Source organism: Symphalangus syndactylus, chromosome X (genome assembly GCF_028878055.3).
Source record: "Symphalangus syndactylus isolate Jambi chromosome X, NHGRI_mSymSyn1-v2.1_pri, whole genome shotgun sequence".
Lineage (NCBI taxonomy): Eukaryota > Metazoa > Chordata > Mammalia > Primates > Hylobatidae > Symphalangus > Symphalangus syndactylus.
Genome location: NC_072447.2, coordinates 21,437,006 through 21,459,406, shown reverse-complemented (window position 1 = coordinate 21,459,406; position 22,401 = coordinate 21,437,006). Strand labels below are relative to the sequence as shown.

Genomic DNA, 22,401 nt, shown 5'->3' with positions numbered 1-22,401 from the left:
CTCTAGGTAAAGGTGGAAACTAGTGGAGGGGAAGGAATTGGAAGTAATTTTTATGAAAATATTTACAACCAGGAGTAAGTATAAACTCAGGGGAGACACAGGTCAAAGGAGAAATCCCTACACTTAATATAAAGGCAGCAAGAATAGGATAATGGAGAAATAGTGGGGAAACAGAGAATTCATCAAAGGAAAATGAATGATCTAATGAGATAAGAAGAGACCTTGGAATGTATAGTGTCTTAGACCCAACAAGGAAGACTGATCCACTACTGGGTATCTGCCCAAAGGAAAACAAATCATTTTATAAAAAAGACACCTGTGCACACATGTTTATTGCAACACTATTGACACTAGAAAAGTCATGGAATCAACCTAAGGGTCCATCAGTGGTGGGTTGGTTAAAGAAAACATGGTACATATACATCATGGAATACTATGCAGCCATAAAAAAGAATGAATCATATTCTTTGCAGCAACATGAATGCAGATGGAGGTCATTATTCTAAGTGAATTAATGCAGAAACAGAAAGCCAAATATCACTTGTTCTCAGTTAGCAGTGGGAGCTAAACCATGGGTATACGTGGACATAAAAATGGCAACAACTGACACTGGGGACCCCAAAAGAGGGACAAGGGCTGAAAATGATCTATTGGGTACTATGTTCAATATTTGGGTGATGGGTTCAATAGAAGTCTAAACCTCAGCACCACAAAATATCCCTATGTAACGAATCTTCATATGTACCACCTAAATCTAAAAAACTTCTTAAAAGGGGGGAGATGGAAGAAAGAAGCATTGCTTAGCAGTGCCAAATAGCACTGAGCATTCCATTAGAATGAACGTGAAAAGAGGTCACTGGAGTAGGCAACTATTTGGAAAGAAGAGCTCTAAATGGACAACTGTATGAGAGGGGATGTTCCATGGTTGAAGGGCGAGCTGGACAGGTAGAAGTAAAATCAATGGCATGCACTACTGTGTTATGATGTGGCAAAGGCTTAAATGCAACCAAGAATGTGATGAAGCATTAGTGTATCAGGGAAGGAGGGTCAAAGAAAATCTTCCTAAGAAGAAGGACATAGGGTGGGAGGGGATGGTGGAGAGGAAGGGGCTGATGTTACAAAAGAAAATTCCAGATGGAAAAAGTTCCTAGAGAGAGGACAGTGGATGAGTTCAAGAGCTTGAGAACCCAGCATGACAGGCGAGACTTGCAAAAAAAGTCTGCTGAGACAGAAATAAATGGCCAGGGGCAGTGACTCATACCTGTAATCCTAACACTCTGGAAGGCCAAGGTGGGAGAATTACTTGAGTTCAGGGGTTCAAGACCAGTCTGGGCAACGTAGTGAAACCTTGCCTCTACTGAAAGTCAGAAAAATTAGCTGGGTGTGGTGGTGCATGACTGTAGTCCCGGCTACTTGGGATACTGAAGTGGGAGCGTTACTTGAGCATGGGAGGTTGAGGCTGCAGTGAGCTATGACTGCACCATTGCACTCCAGCCTGGGTGACAGAGTGAGACCCTGTCTCAAAAACAAACAAACAAAACAACAAAGAAATAAAACATAATAACATGGATAATATTTGAGTTGACAGGTAGAAAACCTGAAAATGGATTAGATAAGGGAATTCCATGTTCTTAATCAAGTAAGAGTCCAGAGAGAGGGATGGTGTAAAGGACTAGAGACTCAAAAACAGTGAACATGGTATGAACAGCTGCCATGTGGAATAGAATACGACATGCATTATGGATGAAAAGACCATCTGAGGATGGGCTAAGGATGCTTGTGATGGCAACAGAGACCTGTCTGGAGTGGTCACTGCCATGATGCCGGCTGTGGTGGGGGAGGTGTGGCCAGGGCTGTTCATTCCATGGAGCCAGTGGGAGCTGGGAACAGGCGGGAACCCCACCCCCTTCTGAGTTAGAGGGGTGAAGCCCCACCCTCACAGGCACAGATGCAGCCACCCAGCCATGGCTGCAGACCTGGGCATCCCTGTGCTCTCGAGGACTGTTGTACTAGTCCGTTTTCATGCTGCTGATAAAGACATATCTGAGACTGGGTAATTTATACAGGAAAAAGGGTTTAATGGACTTATGGTTCCACTTGGTTGGGGAGGCCTCACAATTATAGCAGAAGGCAAGGAGGAGCAAGTCACATCTTATGTGAATGGTAGCAGGCAAAGAGAGAGCTTGTTCAGGGAAACTTCCATTTTTAAAACCATCAGATCTTGTGAGACTCATTCACTATGAAGAGAACAGTGCAGGGAAGACCTGTCCCCATAATTCAATTACTTCCCACTGGGTTCCTCCCATGACACGTGGGAATTGTGGGAGTTACTATTCAAGATAAGATTTGGGTGGCGACACAGGCAAACCATATCAGCTGGGAAGCCCCCCTCCCTCCACAGGCTCAGAAGTGCCTTCTCCAACTGCCTGGCCTCTCCCCACTTCCAGTATCCGGTCTGATTTCACAGCAAAGTTGAGGTCAAGCCCAGATGCTGTCACGATCCAGCTGGGTGTGTGTGTGCTTGAGGCAGCACTGACACACCAGCCTCCTGCTGCCTCAGCCCCCTCTGGGCTTTGGGCACTGATGAGCATAGGAGGGAGGCCAAGGAGTGGGGCTGAGGGCAGCTCTGTGTGGGCCTGCAGGTTCCCCTTGGCGTAAACAGTCTGGGTGCCATGGGCACTATGGATGACAGGTCAATGGCAGCAGGAGGCAGACAGGCTTCTGGGTGGAAAGGGGTGGGTCCCTGGTGAGGCCTCACCTTCAAGCCAGGGATGACCTGAGGCCAGGCTGTCCGTTCCATAGACCGCAGTGAGAACTAATGGTGCTTTTCCTTGGCCTGGCCATGGCCACCCAGGGACCAATCAGCAGGCACTTCCTCCCCTCTGAAGCCCATAAAAACCCTGTACTCAGCCAGATTTGGGCAGATGAAGGGACAACCTGCCTGTGGATAGGAGCTACCCATTCTGGGTTTCCTCTCCACTGAGGGCTGCACAGACGTCAGGATGACTTGCCTGTGGATAGGGGCTACCCACTCCAGGTCTCTTCTCCACTGAGGGCTGCACAGACATTGGGATGACCTGTCTGTGGAAGGGAGCTACCCACTGCAGGTCTCCTCTCCACTGAGAGTTGCACAGACATTTTGATTACCTGCCTGTGGAAAGGAGCTACCCATTTTGGGTCTCCTGAGAACTGTTCTGCCACTCAGTAAAGCTCCTCTCTGCCTTGCTCACCCTCCAGTTGTCTGTGTACCTCATTCTTCCTGGAGACAAGACAAAAACTTGAGATCCACTGAATAACAGCATTAAAAGAGCAGTAACACAAACAGGGCTGAAACATGCATCTCTGCTCACAACGTTGCAGATGACGAGAAGAAGAGAAGAGCTACTTCCCTTTTGGGAGCCCAGACCCAGGGGCTCTCAGAGCCAGGGCTGTGACACCCTCTTTGGGATTCTGCAGTTCCTGGCATCTCCAAGCTTCAGGACACCACCATGTTCCCCTCGTCCAGATGGGAGTGCCGGCAGCAGAAGCTGCATGCAGTACATCTGGTCCAGCCACAGCCTGGCATGGAGCTGGCACCTGTGTTGGCACCTGGAGCTGCCTGACCCACTGCAGCAGCCAGCATGCCTAGTTGCATGCAGTGGCTGGACCCCATACTCGCTCACCTACACACCCCTTGCCACTCCGCACCTGGCTTGCACTTGGCAAGTATGAGATCTGGGCTGGTAGTGCAAGCCAAGCACAACCTCCCAGGCCAAGTGGATGAAATGAGCCCAGCAGGTGCAAGAAATACCCAGGCAGAAGGCGTCACTGGCCACAGAGGTTTCTGGCTGGTGAAGCAACATTCCAAGGATTCCATGACACTTGAATAGGTGGATGACCAATGAATGTTGAAAAATGAGTATTAGGCATACATTATAGATACTGCAAACCCTTTTATATGTGTGTGTATTCATTATATTACAGTATGACCCTCCAAAGTGGCAAGTGTCCATATGTCCATATTACAGAAGGGAAACTGAGCAAAAAATCGCAAAACTGGCAGCCATGGAATTTTTAACTTTTTTCATGTATATTTTTAGAAACAGGGTCTTGCTTTGTCACCCAGGCTGTAGTGCAGCGGTGCAATCCTAGCTCACTGCAGGCTTGAACTCCTGGCCTCAAGTAATCCTCCCACCTTGGCCTCCCAAAGTGCTAGATTACAGGTGTGTGCCGCTGCATCCAGCCCAGACATGGAGTTTTAAATGTAGGTTTGTCAAGCTTCAAGGACTATGTTCTCTGCCTCACTGTGAGACCAGAGAGTCGGGGAGATCTTGCCCAGGGAAGGAAGACTTGGAGAAGTATGAGGGTAAGAGTGTGAGTGAGGCTTTGGCCCCTGGTACTCACAGAAGTGAGTTCTGCTCTGACCTTTTACTCTTCTTCTCTCACTCAACTCATTCAAACTCACTCCTGGTCCAGTTATAGTCTATTGAGCAATTTTCCTTGGTCACTTAATACTGTTCCTTACATTATTGTTGTAATTGTTGTCATCATTATTGTTCCCTCATATGCACAGCTTTCTCTTTTTTTTCCCTCTAGATCCACGCTCTCTTCAGGAATATCCAATAGCAGTCATCAGTTGAATTAACTGAAATCCTGGCTTGGGATCCACTTACATTTTAATGTACTGTCAGTCCAGTGGCTGTTGCAGGACAGCTGAGAACCTTATATTATAAATAAACCAACTAACACATAAAATACATCAGGTACAGAATTCACATTTCCTTCAGTATAACATATAACTTAACTCTTCCACATGAATCTCTGATTTGTCACACAATATAGAGGCTGAGGGTGTGGCATCTGAGTCACACTGAAGAATGTGCCTTTCCTAGCCTCATTTTCCACATTTTAAAATGTAGCTAAAATACCTAATAATGCCCTTTGAGAAATAACAGAGTCAATATCCATAAAGTTTTTAGAATATGGTCTGGTACCTAGTAAACAGTCAGTGCATATTAGCTAATTTTTGTGTAAAGTGAGACTGTTGTTGTTTTTCTTGTGAAATCAGATACCCTCTTGAGGAAACCCAAGTTGGGCAAGAAGTGCACATTTTTATGAGAGATCATGGAAACGTCAGGAAATCCAGAGAAAGGAAACCAGGAACAACCTAGCACCCAAGGAACTAGAAATGAAGCCGTATATTTGCAGAATCACAATGTTTCGGTTTGCACTCTCCCAGACATGTGGCTGACTCCATTTCTGAAGTTCCCAATTTCAAACTGCTGGCAAGAGATTGGACTGGCCCAGCTCCTGCATTCACAGCAAACCCCACAGGCCATAAACATCTTAGCAGCCTGTACATGTATCCATTATCTAATCCTATTCCAAGCTTCTCGTCACCTCATTCAGAAGTGAACATAGCTTCTGAATAGGGGCTTTGACAGGGGTCATTCTAGAAAAGTTCTAGGTAGAGTCATTACCTTGAAATACCTCTAGTGCAAGCTGCCAAGCATGAAATTTATAGCATCTCCACTTTCTGTTCTGCCATCATTTATTTGATGGTAGAGCATTTTATACAGTGCCTCAGAATAAATAAGGAGGAAAGAGGAACAGCCGTCTTTCCTCTGAGATATATTGGTTGGTATAGATGTCATATCTCAAGACAGCAACCAGTTTATTGCATCTGCTACTCCTCCAATTCATTTATAGTCCTAATGTGACTTACATTTGCCTTGTGACATGATGCTGGAGGTGCTTCCAAAGACAGTCTGTGCAAAGGAAGGAGGCAGGAAGAAGGGAGAAACAGGGCTGAGCCCCTCTGCAGAAGGGTCCTATCATCCTTATTCACCCAGGAAGAGACATGAGCCCTTTGCAAAAAGGATGCTTTCAATTCTGGAAGGGAAACTCCACGCATATTCATTACTTTCCCTCTTTGAATTACAGGAGCACAAATTGCAGAAACATAAGGAAGCATTTCTGCAGTTTTATGGAACATCGTACGAAGTTAAATATTTTTTCCCTTCCAGTAAAATAGTTTTGGGTATCCCTTGTCTGGGCAGTGATATCTTGAGTGACTCGTTTTAATTACAAAACACTTTACTTTTTTTTTTTTTTTTTTTTTTTTTTTTGAGACAAGGTCTCACTCTGTTGCCCAAGCTGGAGTGCAGTGGCACCATCATGGCTTACTGCAGCCTCAAACTCCTAGGGTCAACTGATCCGTCTTCCTCAGACTCCCAAGTAGTTGGAATTACAGGTATGCACCACCAAGACCAGCTATATAATTTGTTTTATTTTTTGTAGAGACAAGGTCTTGCTGTGTTGCTGGTCTCAAACTCCTGGGCTCAAGCAATCCTTCCACCTTGGCCTCCAAAAGTGCTGGGATTACAGGGGTGAGCCACCATGCCTTTTATGTATGTCACCTTTCACCCAGCTGATCCATATGGGTTCTGTAGGCACCAGAGGTGCAACAAAGAAACAGTTCCAATGTTTAATTTCTGAGAAATATTTTAGCCCCCTTCTTAAAACCTTACAATGCTAGTCTCTTGAACTATAGCTCTCATTGTCAGCCGTAATAATTAACACATACAAAGGCATACTCACATACACAGACACATGAACACACACAAATTCGGACACACGCACAGACATAGGCACAAGAATATTAAAGAAACTGCAATTGCTAAACTGTAGAATAATATTTCACCCTGTCTCTCTTGTCTCCCCTACCACCTTCTGCCTAGAATTTCTTCCCTACTTTACCCACCCACTAAACACTAATACCCTCAAGTATCATAGGTTTTTCTCAGTTGTTAATTGAGAAAACTGTCACTCCCTCATGGATATAAGAATAAAATGATGTAATGTAAGCAAGACTGATGACATACCAGAACGTAAGTAAGCCATTACAATAGATATTGGCTTAACACTGGCAGCCCTTACTACCTGCAGTGTTAAGCCAACATCTATTCTGCATTTCTTTCACAATTATAGAACTTTTTTATTTGAGCATGTAGCTAGTCTGCTAAAGACTACATTTCCCAACCTCCTCTGTGGCTTGGTTGTGTGACTACATTTTAGCCAATGAGATACTTTATTTTGTATATCTTATTTTGTTTTTTAGATACAGAGTTTCGCTCTGTTGCCTAACACTCAGTGCAGTGATGTGATTACAGGTCACTGAAGCCTCAAACTCCTATGCTCAAGTGATCCTCCCACCTCAGGCTCCTGAGTAGCTAGGACTATGGGCACATGCCACCAACCTGGCTAACTTTTGAATATTTTTGTACGGACAGAGTCTTACTATGTTGCCCATGCTGGTAACCAATAAGATGTTTTAAAAAGTTGAAATAACCTCATTTCCCAATTAGGACTTCCCTGAAAGAGTGGAAGAGAATTGGTCACATGGAGCAAGAACACTGGGGAGGTCATGGTGATGTTTTAGGTCAGATTAGGGCTAGGGTGAGGTAGGACATTGTTCAGCAAATATTTGCCTCTGTTTCTGGGGTAGGCAGAATTTTCACCATCATGACTTTCACTTCCTGGGGCTGGTCCTGTGGTTATAAGCAGGTTACATAGCAAAAAGGATTTTGCAGATGTAATTAAGGTTACTAATCAGTTGAATGTATCCTCCAAGTTATAATAACTTAAGTTGAATAACTTCAGCTGAATTAGTTGAACTTATCTTCTGACTGAATAAGATTACTCGAGCTCACTTAATAAGCTTCCTACTCAACTGGAGATTACCCTGGATTACCTGGTGGATTCAGTGTAATAACATGAGCTCTTAGAAGTAAGAAAAAGACAGAGGATAATATCAGAGAGATTTGAAGTGTGAGAAAGGACTTGACCTTCCATTGCTGTTTTAAAGATGGAAGAACCTGGTTGGGTGTGGTGGCTAATGCTTGTAATCCCAGCACTTTGGGAGGCTGAGGATTGCTTGAGCCCAGGAGTTTGAGACTAGCCTGGGCAACATGGAGAAACCCCACTTCTACAAAAAATGCAAAAGAAAAAAAAATCAGCCTGGTGTGGTGGTGAATACCTGTAGTCCCAGCTACTCGGGAGGCTGAGGTGGGAGGATCACCTGAGCCTGGGGAGGACAAGGCTGCAGTGAGCCGTGGTCACACCACTGTACTCCAGCCTGGGTGACAGTGTGAGATCCTGTCTCAAAAAAAAAAATTAAGATGGAGGAACCCATGTGGACAGTGTGAGAAGTAAAATAATTCTGCCAATAATCATTGATCTTGGCAGAGAACCTTCAGCTCCAGGTGAGACCAGAAGTCCTAGATGATACATAAATTTCATTCTGGTAAGAACTGGAACAGAGATCCCAGTTAAGCTCCTCTGCATTTCTGGCTTACAGAACTGAGATAATAAATGGGTATTGTTTTAGACTGCTACGTTTGTGGCAATTCATTACACAGCAATAAAAATCTAAGTAGTACAGTCTCCCTCAAGCTCCATGAGAGTATACTTCACTGACACATGGTCTGACCAAATAAATGTAGACAGAAATGACACTTACAGGCTTAAATCTGAAAATGAGCTTGTGTTTCTTCTTGTCCTCTGGGTGCTCTGTCCTCTGCCTCCAAGCTTGGCCTTGAATGTTACACATGGAGTAAAGCCACAATAGATGACTCCCAGAAAAAAATGAGCATGAGAAGCAACATGTATTTTTATGCATTGAGTTAGAGGCTAGCTAATTATGTAGCATTATTGTGGAAATAGCTGACTGACACATGGACATGTTCAAGCCAAAGCCTGTGGGACCTCAGCCAGAGTTGATATACTCCTTTGAAGGTCTATGCCTGTGGTCCTCCTGCCCACAGTATTCAACAGAAGAAAGCACTAGCATCAAAGAGGTTAAGACCAAAGACCACCAATAACTGCCTCCAAATCAAGAAATGACAATAGAATGAAAATAAACCCATGCAAGTAAAGGTCAGTTCTGAAACACATCCATCGAACTCCATATATTCAGAAATACTTTTAAAACTAAATACTAATTTGTGTAAATGCTTACATAAATTAATCACATGACATATGACTAAGAAATTTGACTGCATTTTGAGTCACCAAAATGATCAAGTTCTTTCATTTAAGAATCTACATAGAGTTGAGTTCCTCTGTGACATGTCTGGTGGTTCAGTAAGTCAATAACAACCAGTTATTTAATTGATGATGCCAGCATCAATAAGTTAGCTCACATGCATTCTACTTCACCTTGGAAAATTTACACCTTCTTCAGAACATCAAGCCTTGTGAAAACTGTTTGCAAAATGCCAAACAGCTCAGACAATAAGGGAATAATTAACCAACCAATTTGAATGGCACATAAGAGAAAACACACACAAATTATTTTGTCCTTTTTAAGGCTTTACTTATAAAGCTAAAGTTTATTTATCATTGACAAACCACCAAGTATCTAATGTCTTGGATAACTGAAAGCTATGTTCTATATCTTTTGGAATATGTAATTTTAATTAGGCCAAGGCCTTGTTCCTGTGATTATCCTTGTAGATGGGTTAAAGTTATTTTAAGCCTGTACTATCTGCAAAAAAAAAAAATCAGATTTTGCCTTGTGGCTCCAGTATATTTATTCCTAGAACTAGCTATGTCTGCATTTTCATTTTTTTATTGCTAAAAATCTACCTTTCCAAATATACCAATGTATCACTTGGGGTCTAGAACCTGTGGAAAGCCTAGAATCTGCTAACACAGGAAATTCCATGAGCTATTTTGTTTATTTCAGGGTAGCCTAAAGAAAGATAAGACATCGTCCTCTAAAAAAGAAGTGGATACAAATGTTGATGACATCAAAACAGTCACTTATAAAGTGAGATTTTTAGGTCAATGAAAAATTACACAAATATATTGGATATATACATTTAGACCATGATGATTCTTATGGAATAATTTCTTATAAGGTAGTCATTTTTATGCAGGCAATTCAGACTACATTGAATGGCAGCTGAGCTCAGTAATGGTATCTAGAGTGATTTGCACCTCAGATAAGAGAGAGTCCAAAAATACATGCTTCTTTCAAAGATCATGTTAGCTACTCAGTTTTTAAATAATTTTATCTAGATTGCTTTGCAAAAGTCATTGCATCTTAGGTAAGAGACATAAAGAGTTTCTGATAAATGCCCATGTAGAAATGGGGACAAGAGAGTTACAGGAGCTAGTGAGAATGAGAATGAATACAGGGGATTAATTTCCATTCGAAGGGACAAGTTTAACTATAGTGGGGCAAATTCTCAGCCAAGTTTAAACTATAAAGCCAAACTGGAGGAGATAAGTAAAGTTTGGATTGAAAGTTTGAGAATAAGTTTAATTATTCAGAGCCAGGTTGAGAAAGAGCCCCCAAAAAAGAGTGGCCAGAAATCTGTGCACTTGAGGCTGTCAGTTAGAGCTGGGATAAGCTGGTGTATTAGTCTGTTTTCATGCTGCTGATAAAGACATACCCTGAAACTGGAAAGAAAGAGGTTTAATAGACTTATAGTTCCACATGGCTGGGGAGGCCTCACAATCATGGCAGAAGGCAAGGAGGAGCAAGTCACGTCTTACATGGATGGTGGCAGGCAAAGAGAGAGAGTTTGCGCAGAGAAACTCCCATTTTTAAAAACATCAGATCTCATGAGACTTATTCACTATCACGCAAACAGCACGGGAAAAACCCACCTCCATGATTCAATTATCTCCCACCAGTTTCCTCCCATGACACGCGGGAATTGTGGGAGTTACAATGCAAGATGAGATTTGGGTGGGGACACAGCCAACCCATATAATTCCACCTCTGGCCCCTCCAAATCTCATGTCCTTACTTTTCAAATCCAATCATGACCTCCCAACAGTCCCCCGAAGTCTCTACTCATTTCAGCATTACCTCAAAAGTCCACAGTCCAAAGTCTCACTGAGACAAGGCAAGTCCCTTCCACCTATGAGTCTGTAAAATCAAAAGCAAGTTAGTTACTTTCTAGATACAACGGGGTATAGGTATTGGGTAAATACAGCCATTCCAAATGGGAGAAATTGACCAAAACAAAGGGGCTATAGGCTCCATGTAAGTCCAAAATCCAGTGGGGCAGTCAAATCCTAAAGCTCCAGAATGATCTCCTTTGACTCTATGTTTCACATGCAGGTCATGCTGATGCAAGTGGTAGGTTCCCATAGTCTTGGGAAGCTCTGCACCTGTGGCTTTGCAGGGTACAGCCTCTCTCCCAGCTGCTTTCACAGGCTGGCATTGTCTGCGGCTTTTCCAGGTGCATGGTGCAAGCTGTCAGTGGATCTACCATTCTGGGGTCTGGAGGACAGTGGCCCTCTTTTCACAGCTCCACCAGGCAGTGTTTCAATAGGGACTCTGTGTGGGGGCTCTGACCCCATGTTTGCCTTCCACACTGCCCTAGAAGAGGTTCTCCATGAGGGCCCCACTTCTACAGCAAACTTCTGCCTGGGCATCCACGAGTTTCCATACCTCTTCTGAGATTTAGGCAGATGTTCCCAAATCTCAATTCTTGACTTCTGTGCACTCGCAGGCTCAATACCATGTGGAAGCTACCAAGGCTTGGGGCTTCCACCCTCTGAAGCCATGGCCAGAGCTCTATGTTAGGCCTTTTCAGCCATGGCTGGAGCAGCTGGGACACAGGGCACCAAGTCCCTAGGCTGCACACCACATGGGAACCCTGGGCTTGGCCCATGAAACCACTATTTCCTCCTAGGCCTTCAGGCCTGTGATGGGAGGGGTTGCCGTGAAGACCTCTGACATGCCCTGGAGATATTTTTCCCATTGTCTTGGGGATTACCAATCGGATCCTCATTACTTATGCAAATTTCTGCAGCTGGCTTGAATTTCACCTCAGAAAATGGGATTTTCTTTTCTATCACATTGTCAGCCTGCAAATTTTCTGAACATTTACACTCTGCTTCCCTTATAAAACGGAATGCCTTTAACAGCACCCAAGTCACATCTTGAATGCTTTGCTGCTTAGAAATTTCTTCTGCCAGATATCCTAAATCATCTCTCTCAAGTTCAAAGTTCCACAAATTTCCAGGGCAGGGGAAAAATGCCACCAGTCTCTTTGCTAAAACATCACAAGAGTTACCTTTGCTCCAGTTCCCAACAAGTTCCTCTTCTCCATCTGAGACCACCTCAGCCTGGATTTCATTGTCTATGTCATTATCAGCATTTTGGTCAATTTCATTCAACAAGTCTCTAGGGAGTTCCACACTCTCCCATATTTTCCTGTCTTCTTCCAACCCCTCCAAACTGTTGCAACCTCTGCCTGTTACCCAGTTTCAAAGTTGCTTCCACATTTTCAGATTTCTTTTTAGCAGCACCCCACTCTACTGGTACCAATTTATTGTATTAGTTTGTTTTCATGCTGCTGATAAAGACATACCCGAGACTGGGCAATTTACAAAAGGAAGACGTTTATTGGACTTACAGTTCCACGTGGCTGGGAAGGCCTCACAATCATGTTGGAAGATAAAAGGCAAGGAGAAGCAAGTTACATCTTACATAGATGGTGGCAGGCAAAGAGAGAGAGAGCTTGTGCAGGGAAACTCCCATTTTTAAAACCATCAGATCTCATGAGACTTATTCACTATCATGAGAACAGCATAAGAAATACCTGTCCCCATGATTCAATTACCTCCCACCAGGTTTCTCCCAGGACATGTGAGAATTGTGGGAGTTACAATTCAAGATGAGATTTGGGTGGGGACACAGCTATGAGCTGGATAGGATAGAGTTGGCCAGAGATTCCGAGCAAAGGAAGGATTTGGAGCAGCGGATGGCTATAGTACACAAGTCCAGGGAGCACTGTTCATATTGCATTAAATGGTGGGCCCCATAGTGGAGTATTGTTCACATGGGCAAAGTGAAATAGGCTTATTGGACTTGGGGTGGCATTCTGTTGGGGTTCAGGTTCAAGTCAGATAAAAAATGCACATTCTGGATAGAAGAGTACACTCTATATCTTAGAACCGAGGGAAAACTGAATGAGTTCACCTAGGTGGCCAGCTTACAGTTCAAGTGTCATCACTCGGTGTGTATGCTTATTATGAGTTAAAACCTTATTTTTTATGTATGTAAGAGTTAATACTACTTTCAGAGCAATTTTACATTCATAGCACAACTGTGTCAAAGGTATAGACATTTCCTCTATATCCCTTCCCCAATTCATGCACAGCCTCCCCCATCATCAACTTCATTCACCAGAGCAGTGCATTTGTTACAACTGATGAACCTACATCGACACATCATCATCACCGCCATCTACATTAGGGCTCACTCTGGGTGTTGTACATTCTACGGGTTTGGACAAATGTATAATGACATGGATCCACCATTATATAATGTCACACAGGGTAGGTTCACTGTGTTCTACCCTAAAAATCTTCTGTGCTCCACCTATTCACCCCTCCTTCTTCCCCCTGGCAACTACTGATTTGTTTTTTACTGTTCTCATAGTTTTCCCTTTTCCAGAATGTCCCATAGTTGAAATCATACAGTATGAGCCTTTTGAGACTGGCTTCTTTCACTTAGTGATATGCATTTAAGTTTCCTCCATGCCTTCTTGTGGCCTGACAGTTCATTTCTTTTAGGTGCTGAATAATACTCAGTTGTCTGGATGTACCACTCATCTACTCATCCACTGATTTACTGAAGGACATCTTCATTGCTTCCAATTCATCATTGTGAATAAGGTTGCTATAAACATCCGTGGCCAGGTTTTTGCATGTAAATAAGTCTTCAACTCCTTTGGGACAACTCCATTTTTAAGTTGCCTTTACAACCTTGGGCAGAGAAGGAAAAATGGGCAGTGAGTGCTGGTCTGGACTAAATGTTGCAGAGACTGAGGGGGACATAACCTTCACTGTGCCCAGAGAAGATGAAAGATTCCTGCTAAGGTGTCAGGCACCATGCTGTGCACTTTGGATACAAACATGAATAGAAATTGGTCCCTTTTTGAATGAGTTGGCAGTTTAAAACACATCTAGTTGAAATCATCTGTTACAAAAGATATAACAGCAGCAGTAACGGGTTCCAAGGTGGAAGCGAGTTTTATAGAGAGGAGATGATGGAGCTGAGACCTCTAAGATAAACTGTGGTTCATAATTTTGGGACTGTAACTAAGGTGCGTAGAGAAGGGAGCATTCAAAGCAGGAAGCGTAGCTGGAATACAGACATGGGAATTTGTCCAACAAGGCAAACTAAAGAAAGTGCCATCAACACTCCAGGAATCCATCCTAAAGATGGCATAGAAGTTGGACAATTTTGCAATGACGGCACTCTAGAGAGTCCATTTTGAATAACTGATGGCAAAAGAAATTTACTTTTTAAAATTAATTAATTTTTTTACAGACAGAGTCTTACTTTGTTGCCCAGGCTGGAGTGCAGTGGCACAATCTCAACCCACTGCAACCTCAACCTCCTGGACTCAAGTGATCTTCCTGCCTCAGCCTCCTGAATAGCTGGAACTACAGGTACACGTCAGCACACCAGGCTAATTTTTCTATTTTTCTTTTTTTTTTTTTTTTTTTTTTTTGAGATGTAGTCTTGCTCTGTCGCCCAGGCTGGAGTGCAGTGGTGCAATCTCAGCTCACTGCAACCTTCACCTCCCAAGTAGCTGGGATTAGAGGTGCCTGCCACATTTTTGTACTTTTAGTAGATACGGGGTTTCACCATGTTGCCCAGGCTGGTCTCAAACTCCTGGGCTCAAGCCATCTGCCCGCCTCAGCCCCCCAAAGTTTTGGGATTACAGGCATGAGCCACCATGCCCAGCCTACTTTATCTTTTTTAATTGAAATGGTGGATTTCATTTTTTAAAAAATCAGAGACAATTCACATCCCATAATATTTAGCATCTAAACCTGGACAATTCAGTGGTTTTTCTATCACAAAATTGTGCAACCAGCACCAACACCTAATTTCAGAATATTTTCATCCCTGGAAAAAGAAACCCTTTACCCATGAGAGGTCGCTCCTTATCCCTCCTCCCTCCAGCCTCTGTCAAAGGCTATCTCTCTTTTCTGTTTCTATGGGTTTGCCTGTTCTGAACATTTTATATAAATGGATCCTAGATGTTGTGTTTCCTTGTATCAGGCTCTTTTATTGAGCATTATTTTCCACATTTATCCATGTATTATACGTATCAGGGCTTCATTCCCTCAGAGAAAAGATTTCTTTGTACTAGGCAACTCCATATCAGGTCAAACACAGATAAATACACCAGCATTAGGAATGAGGATTTCCTGGAGCTCCAGCCACACTCCGCTCCCTCTGCTGCCTGCTAGAGAACCCACGGGCTGCTGTTTTTCCAGCCACCATTCAGTGGGAGAATACAGGCTTGCACTAGGGTAAGCTCAAGGTAAGCTCAAATGCCAACGAGCACACTCTTCTTACTGAGATCCCACCGTTCTTCCCAGGGGATGCAACAAGCCTTTGGCTAATTTCCAGAGTTCTGTAAAAGTTATTTCTGACAATTTTCTCTAGCTTTATTATTGATTTCACAGAGAAGAGAGTTTTTGGAAGTCCTAATTTGCTATGTCAACTTCATCTCCTTTTGATAAGACTTTTAACTTTATGAAGTAGATTGTAAAACTGGCCACAGAATCTTCCCTCGTTTGCATGCATATTCTTTTTTGTTTTTTCTTTTGTTTTGTTTTGTTTTGTTTTGTAATGTGCCTTTGCAGCTACTCCCTTTAAGAGTTGTCTTTATATCTACCCTTGCAGCTGGGCTTAGCCGGGTGACTTGTTTGGGCTCTAGAGCAAGCAGACACAAGCATAGATTTGCAAGGTATCTGCACACTGGGCTTGTCCTCTCTTGCTGATCTTGGAACCACTAGAATTATAGCCTTGAGGACTGGCTGGGCTAGCCTGCTGGAGAATGCAGCAGAGAGGCCCTAGGTGTTCCTGCCTTTCCAGATGAGGCCATCATAAACCAGGTAGCCCAGTTGTTCATCAACCAGTGTCAGATGTTGAAGCAGGCCCAGCCAAAGTCATCTAAGAAAAACCACTCAGCTGAACCAAAATGTCAACCCACAAGACCAGCAGTTAAATATGCGGGTATAGCATTAGGCCACTAAGTTTTGAGATGGTTTGACACACAGAAGATACCAATATGGTTTATGTCTTTATTAAATTTAACTCCTTTACTATTTACCTTTATGAAAATATATATACTTTGAAGAAACACATTGCCATAGCAATTTATGCAGTATATCACGAAACATTAAAATCCTTATTTTCTGTTCATGGACGACAATCCAAAATTTTAAAATATCATAACCACGATTGTGTTTGAAGATAGATAAAATGGTGACAATTATTGACGCTTGGGAATAAAGTTGTGGGGATTCAATATTACATTCTTTCTATTTTTGTGTTTGTTTGAAATTTTCCACAATAAAATATTTTTCTTAAAAATATGCCCAGCGATTACAATGCACTCTTTCTATCTTGTACTCTATTTGAAAGCACATAGATGAGTTTAGGTTTTAAAATTAAATTTTCATGGGAGTCTCTCTCAAAAAACATGCCTTAGATTATTTTATTTTAAGTTTTCATTCCAAATTGCTGAGGCTTCAATGGGCAGAGTGAAAGCATTTTCCTTTCAGCATGAGCACAGTGCAATTCCATGCAAATTATAAATAAATGATCTATACTATTATCACATTTAATATAAAAATGCAAAATGCAAAGAGTCTCCTGTAGTGGTTCATGTCATATTTTAGTGTTTGATGAAGCTGTCTTGCTTTTGTAACATCTAAGGTATTGGCAACTAAAATGGACCACAAGGTAATCAGAGAACTGAGGTCCACGCTGAAAAGAACTCTGTTCTTCTGCCAAGATAAAAGAAAATCTAGGGCAATGTTATTAACTCCCTAAATTGGCAAATCCATATTTTATGGTTCAGAAAAATATTCATTGACCAAGCAGGAAATAGCCTAGAGTACTATTTCAATTTGTATTTATCCTTACACACTACAGTTAAAACAGGAGGAAAGATACATCACATGAGTGTTAATATGGTCCTGCTGAAAACATTTTGTAATTGGGCAATCCTCTCTTATTGGCATAATTAAAATGTGTTATGTAAGATAATTGCATTTAATCACAATAATGCCTTAAAATTCAGCCACCTCTGTCTTCACCGTCTACCCTTCTCAGACACTAGAGTGACTTTTGTTATGGAACTGAATTGTTTTGTGTTGAAACTTAATCCTCAAAATTGGTGACACGGGGCAATGTGAATTTGCAGAGTCTAATCCTTTTCCCTCCATCGTATGCACATTTCTGTGGTTATAGTGTAAAAGGGCGAGATTGGAAGCTTAGCCACAGAGGCTAGTCTCTCGATGTACAACAGAAGGAAAGAGGACAGATCTAACTCCATGCTTCTTATTAAAGGTTTCAAAATGGATGGGCAGTAGTAAGTGTCTTCAGCACTCACAGAGTGCACATTAACATAGCTGCTGGGCTGAAGCAAAAATAGATTTGTCATTGCCATTATATTCCAGAAAGGGCATCAAGTCATCTAGCTGTTAGGGACATCGCTCATTGCCAAATCTCATTGAAAGATAATCCAAGAGCATTGTCATTTTCTAGAATAAATCTCTGCATCTCCAAAAGGGATTTCTCTTATTTTTAGAAAACTTCTGTGGAGCAGAGAGGCGCCGAGATGAACTTTTGCAGAGAAATATGTATTTTTATGCCATGGTAAGTGATGAGCTGACATTACATCTCTGCACATTTTAGACATACAAGAAGTGAGGGGTGAGGATCTGAAATTCTGGTTCTTTTCTCTGCCCTGGAGCTTAAATAGTGGTTAGGACGGAATGATTCATCAAGCACTTTCTTATGCATTATCTAAGATAGTTGAAGATAGACTATTACAGGGTAATTGTCACCCTGAGACTGATAGCATGTTGGTTCTCTCACCCTCTATTTTATCTTTAAGATAACTGTATCATAAACGTACGTGGATGACTAAGGTTTGCCTACGCGTCTCCTACTAATCTTTCTCTTGCCTTTCCACTCCCTTCTCCCATTTTGACACAGAAGTCCTTGTCTCATTTGGGGCTGGTAGCTCTCTTCTAAGTGTCATCACTGTTGAATTTCATGAACTTTACACAAAAGGAGCCATTATAACCCTGGCAAAGCTTTAACATTGCTTTGCTGTGATGGAAATAATACCATAAAATTTTAAATATGCTTCCCCACACAAGTTACGCTTTAAAGCATTGTCATGGAAAATAATAGCACTATATAATTTTTTAAACACCAGAATTCACTCAGCATGACTGGGATGAAAAAAAGGCAAACAATTTAAATGAGAAAGGGTCAAAAGACCATTTACTTGCATTCAAAGCACTAATAAGTAGGATGCACACGAATATTATTGTTCCTACTAGATATTATTTTCACTTTAAAAGGATTGTCAAAAAATTTAACATACAATTAAGTAGGATTAAATATTTTAAACACATTTAAAGTGACATTAAAACGCACGGCTTCCTATAGTTGTTAAAACAAAGGGATCTGAAGTTGTACAATCCTTCAGTTTCCATGTGGCATAAGACGTTACCAAATGAAGTGCCATTCACCTCCCTAAGATTCACTCGGTATAAGTTAGTAGATGTGTATATTTCTGAAGACACAGTGAATCTCAGCATTAGTGTTGTTTTGTTTTTACCTGGCCCAAAGCCATTCTCATTTTTCCTTTCCTCCAACTATCTGAATTATTTTTCCAAGTCTGATTAAGCCTCGGATATTCCATGGTCCAAAATATCCCAGGATCCTTTAGCTATAAACTCCCTGAGGGATAAAAATGGGAAATGAAATATTTTGCAAAATGCAATACTCATTCCTTTGCAGAAACAGAATGGTAACATACGTTGCTCAGAATGAATGTATCTAGGCTGCAGGAAAAATATCCAAATCTCAGTGCCTTCAGCAACGAAGCTTGCTTTCTTGCTCACACTGTGTATTACTCCTAAGTTATCTGGACTCTGTTTGGTGTCATCTTAACTCCGAGACCAGCCAGAGGGAGCAGCCTCTGTGTGGGATGTTGAGAAGGTGCTGGTGACAGATGCTGTAGCTCTGAAGCAGCCTGTGACATGTCTCCTCACAGCTCACGAAGGGCCGGAAACCTTTAGCAGACAGTGTGGTGATGCCCAGAGAACAGCAAAGCAACAGATAACCACAAAACCATGTGCTGTTTTTTCCCTCAATGCAATACGTCAACTCTTGGTGAATTTTAGCTCTATTTTAATGATCTGTACACTCGGATTACCTTTTTCACTCCAGAATGCCTCATGTCAATACATTAGTTCATAGATTCATCCATGGGTTTTACAAACCGTACTCCTGTGTCCCTTGCTAGAAAAATCAAGGTAGTCAGTTGTGTCCATTACTTACATATCCCTCTATTTTTGCAACATCGCTATCTAATGGATATTGCTACATATGGTGGCACAGGTTGTGCACTGCACAAATTTAGAAAATGTTCTTCCCACTGCAGATTATGTTAATGCTGCCTCCTGGAGTTGTGCAGTACACAGCATGCACAGTCATATATGAAGGTCATGAATCTATCCATTTCCTTTTTGATTAACCAAAAGAGCATTCCATAAATCTAAGCATAAAGCAATGTATGTACTGTTGTTTTATGCCTGGATCCTCCTATGTAAGAGGACAATAATAACAGCTATCTAACAGATGTACAGTGAAGATTAAATAGACGAATCCACTGAAGCATTTAGAACCATGTCTGGGATCCATGAGACTCATCAACTACCACCCATATCCCTGCCTGTAACACCTGCACGTGGACCCAGACACTGCCCTCTTCTTCCCTTCAGTGCAATGGGATGTGCTACAGAGCTCACTTTGTCTCTGCCCCGATGTGACAATGTGAACAGCTCTCCCTGATACAAGCTCTAATGGATGGCCTGTCTGATCGGCTTTCCCTTAGTAGTTACTGACCCAATGCATTTCCCTTGTCTGAAAAAATGCCACCAGTGCCACCAGTGCCCTTTACTGAATTATTTCAAGCTCTGACTTTCCCCAGCCTTTTCCTATGGTACCTGTCACCTTCATGCACATCAGCCTGAGAGGCACCAGACAAGGGTACTTTCAAACCTTGCTGCAGAATGCCTTCAGATATTAACGCAGAGCCTACACTTTGCATTAACGGCATAGTTTACAACTTGACTTTGAAAGAAAAGCACAAGATGCAAGAATCTCATGAACTAATTAGAAATATTAAACACGAGTTACATGGTATTATTTCAAAGGTTGCTGAAATAGTGTGGCTTTAAATATTGTGTCATTGTTTAATATTTTGCTAAGACTAAGATCTGATCAACAAAACTAAAATATTGCATCTACTAGAGTACTGCACAGGTACTATTTTAAAAAGTATTTCAAAAGTGACAAAGTTTATAGGGAATTCAAATAATATATGATAAAAACATATTCATTGGAAAATTCAAAATTTTCAAATGCCATTAAAAACATCATCTTTCCATATGTGTAATATATTTTGAAATCTATTATCCTCATAGAATCCAGTGAAACAAAATGCAATATTTCAAAAAGAACCTCAATATTTAGTAATAATAGTAATAATTATGTTTGTTGCTCAGATTAACCAACTCTGCATTTTCACTCATTTATACTAGAATTGCAGAATCACTTATAATCAATCCTGGGCCACAATTAATTGATGGTAGACTTCACTATATTTTTATCTTTATCTGACTTCCACCTCCACACAGCTGATAGCCTTTAAAGAATTAATGCACATGACTTCTATTTAAAACAGTACCAGTAAATCAAAGCATCTTTTTGAAATCCAAAGAACTATCATAAAATGTTTGCAGCTTGCACTGTGCACCTGGAAAAGCCGCAGACACTCCACACTAGCCGAAGAAAGCAGCCAGGAGGGAGGCTGTATCCTGCAAAGCCACAGGGGCAGAGCTGCCCAAGGTCATGGGAGCCCACCTCTTGCATCAGCATAACCTGGATGTGAGACATGGAGTCAAGGGAGATGATTTTGGAACTTTAAGATTTAATGACTGCCCTATTGGATTTCGGACTTGTATGGGGCCGGTAACCCCTTTGTTTTGACCAATTTATCCCATTTGGAATGGGTGTGTATTTACCCAATGTCTGCATCCCCATTGTATGTAGGAAGTAACTAACTTGCTTTTGATTTCACAGGCTCATAGACAGAAGGAACTCTCCTTGTCTCAGATGAGACTTTGGACGTGGACTTTTGAGTTAATGCTGGAATGAGTTAAGACTTTGGGGGACTGTTGGGAAGGCATGATTGTGTTTTGAAATGTGAGGACATGAGATTTGGGAGGGGCCAGGGGCAGAATGATATGGTTTGGCTGTGTCCCCACTGAAATCTCATCTTGAATTGTAGTTCCCATAATCACCATATGTCATGGGAGGGACCCAGTGAAAGGTAACTGAATCATGGGGGGTGGTTACCTCCATGCTGTTCTTGTGATAGTGAGTTCTCATGAGATCTGATGGTTTTATAAGGGACTTTTCCTCCCCTTTGCTCTGCACTTCTCCTTGCTGCCACCATGTGAAGAAGGACATTTTTGCTTCCCCTTCCATCATGATTGTAAGTTTCCTGAGGCCTCCCCAGCTCTGTGGAACTGTGAGTCAACTAAACGTCTTTTCTTTATAAATTACCCAGTCTTGAGTACGTCTTTATTAGCAGCATGACAACGGACTAACATATTACCATTCATCCCTTAGGCCCTCCTCTGAGCTCTTATCTCAATTTTCTGTATTCAATGACAACAAGCAGAGTATCCATAGAGCAGCAGTTCCCAAACATTTTGGCACCAGGGACTAAAAGACAATTTTTCCACAAACTGGGGGTGGCGGATGGTTTTGGGATGATTCAAATACATTACATTTATTGTGCACTTTATTTCTATTATTATTACATTCTAATATATAATAAAATAATTATACAACTCACCATAATGTAGGATCAGTGAGAGCCCTGAGCTAGTTTTCCTGCAACTAGACAGTTCCATCTGGGGGTAACAGGAGACAGTGACAGATCATCAGGCATAAGATTCTCATAAGGAGCGCACAACCTAGATCCCTCGCATGTGCAGTTTACAATAGGGTTCTTTCTCTTATGAGAATCTAATGTGGCTGCTCATCTGACAGCAGGTGGTGCTCGGGTGGTAACGTGAGTAATGGAGAGAGGCCGTAAATATAGATGAAGCTTTGCTCACTTGCCCTCCGCTCACTTCCTGCTTTGTGTCTCAGTTCCTAACAGGCCATGGACTGGTAGTGGTCTGTGGCCTGGGGGTGGGGACTCCCACCATAGAGGATTATGCAGGAAACTTATGGCCAGGCCCGAGTGGCTCATATGGTGCCAACATTAC

The 22,401-nt window shown here is 42.0% G+C and overlaps 1 protein-coding gene across 10 annotated transcripts in view; it reads right to left on the bottom strand.

The window, feature by feature from the left end:
- Nucleotides 1–22,401, bottom strand: part of STS (steroid sulfatase) — a 352,626-nt gene that overhangs the window by 121,355 nt on the left and 208,870 nt on the right. Inside the window, exon 11 of one of the 10 annotated variants that reach the window (XM_055269314.2) lies at nucleotides 12,389–13,773. The exons of 7 other annotated variants lie outside the window; for them this stretch is intronic. In XM_055269314.2, coding sequence (XP_055125289.1) covers nucleotides 13,730–13,773 — 44 coding nt within the window. In that variant the 3' untranslated portion in view covers nucleotides 12,389–13,729. Of the gene's footprint in view, nucleotides 1–12,388; nucleotides 13,774–22,401 lie in introns of those variants that run through there. 2 more of the 10 variants (XM_063635333.1, XM_063635337.1) reach the window with 2 other exon arrangements.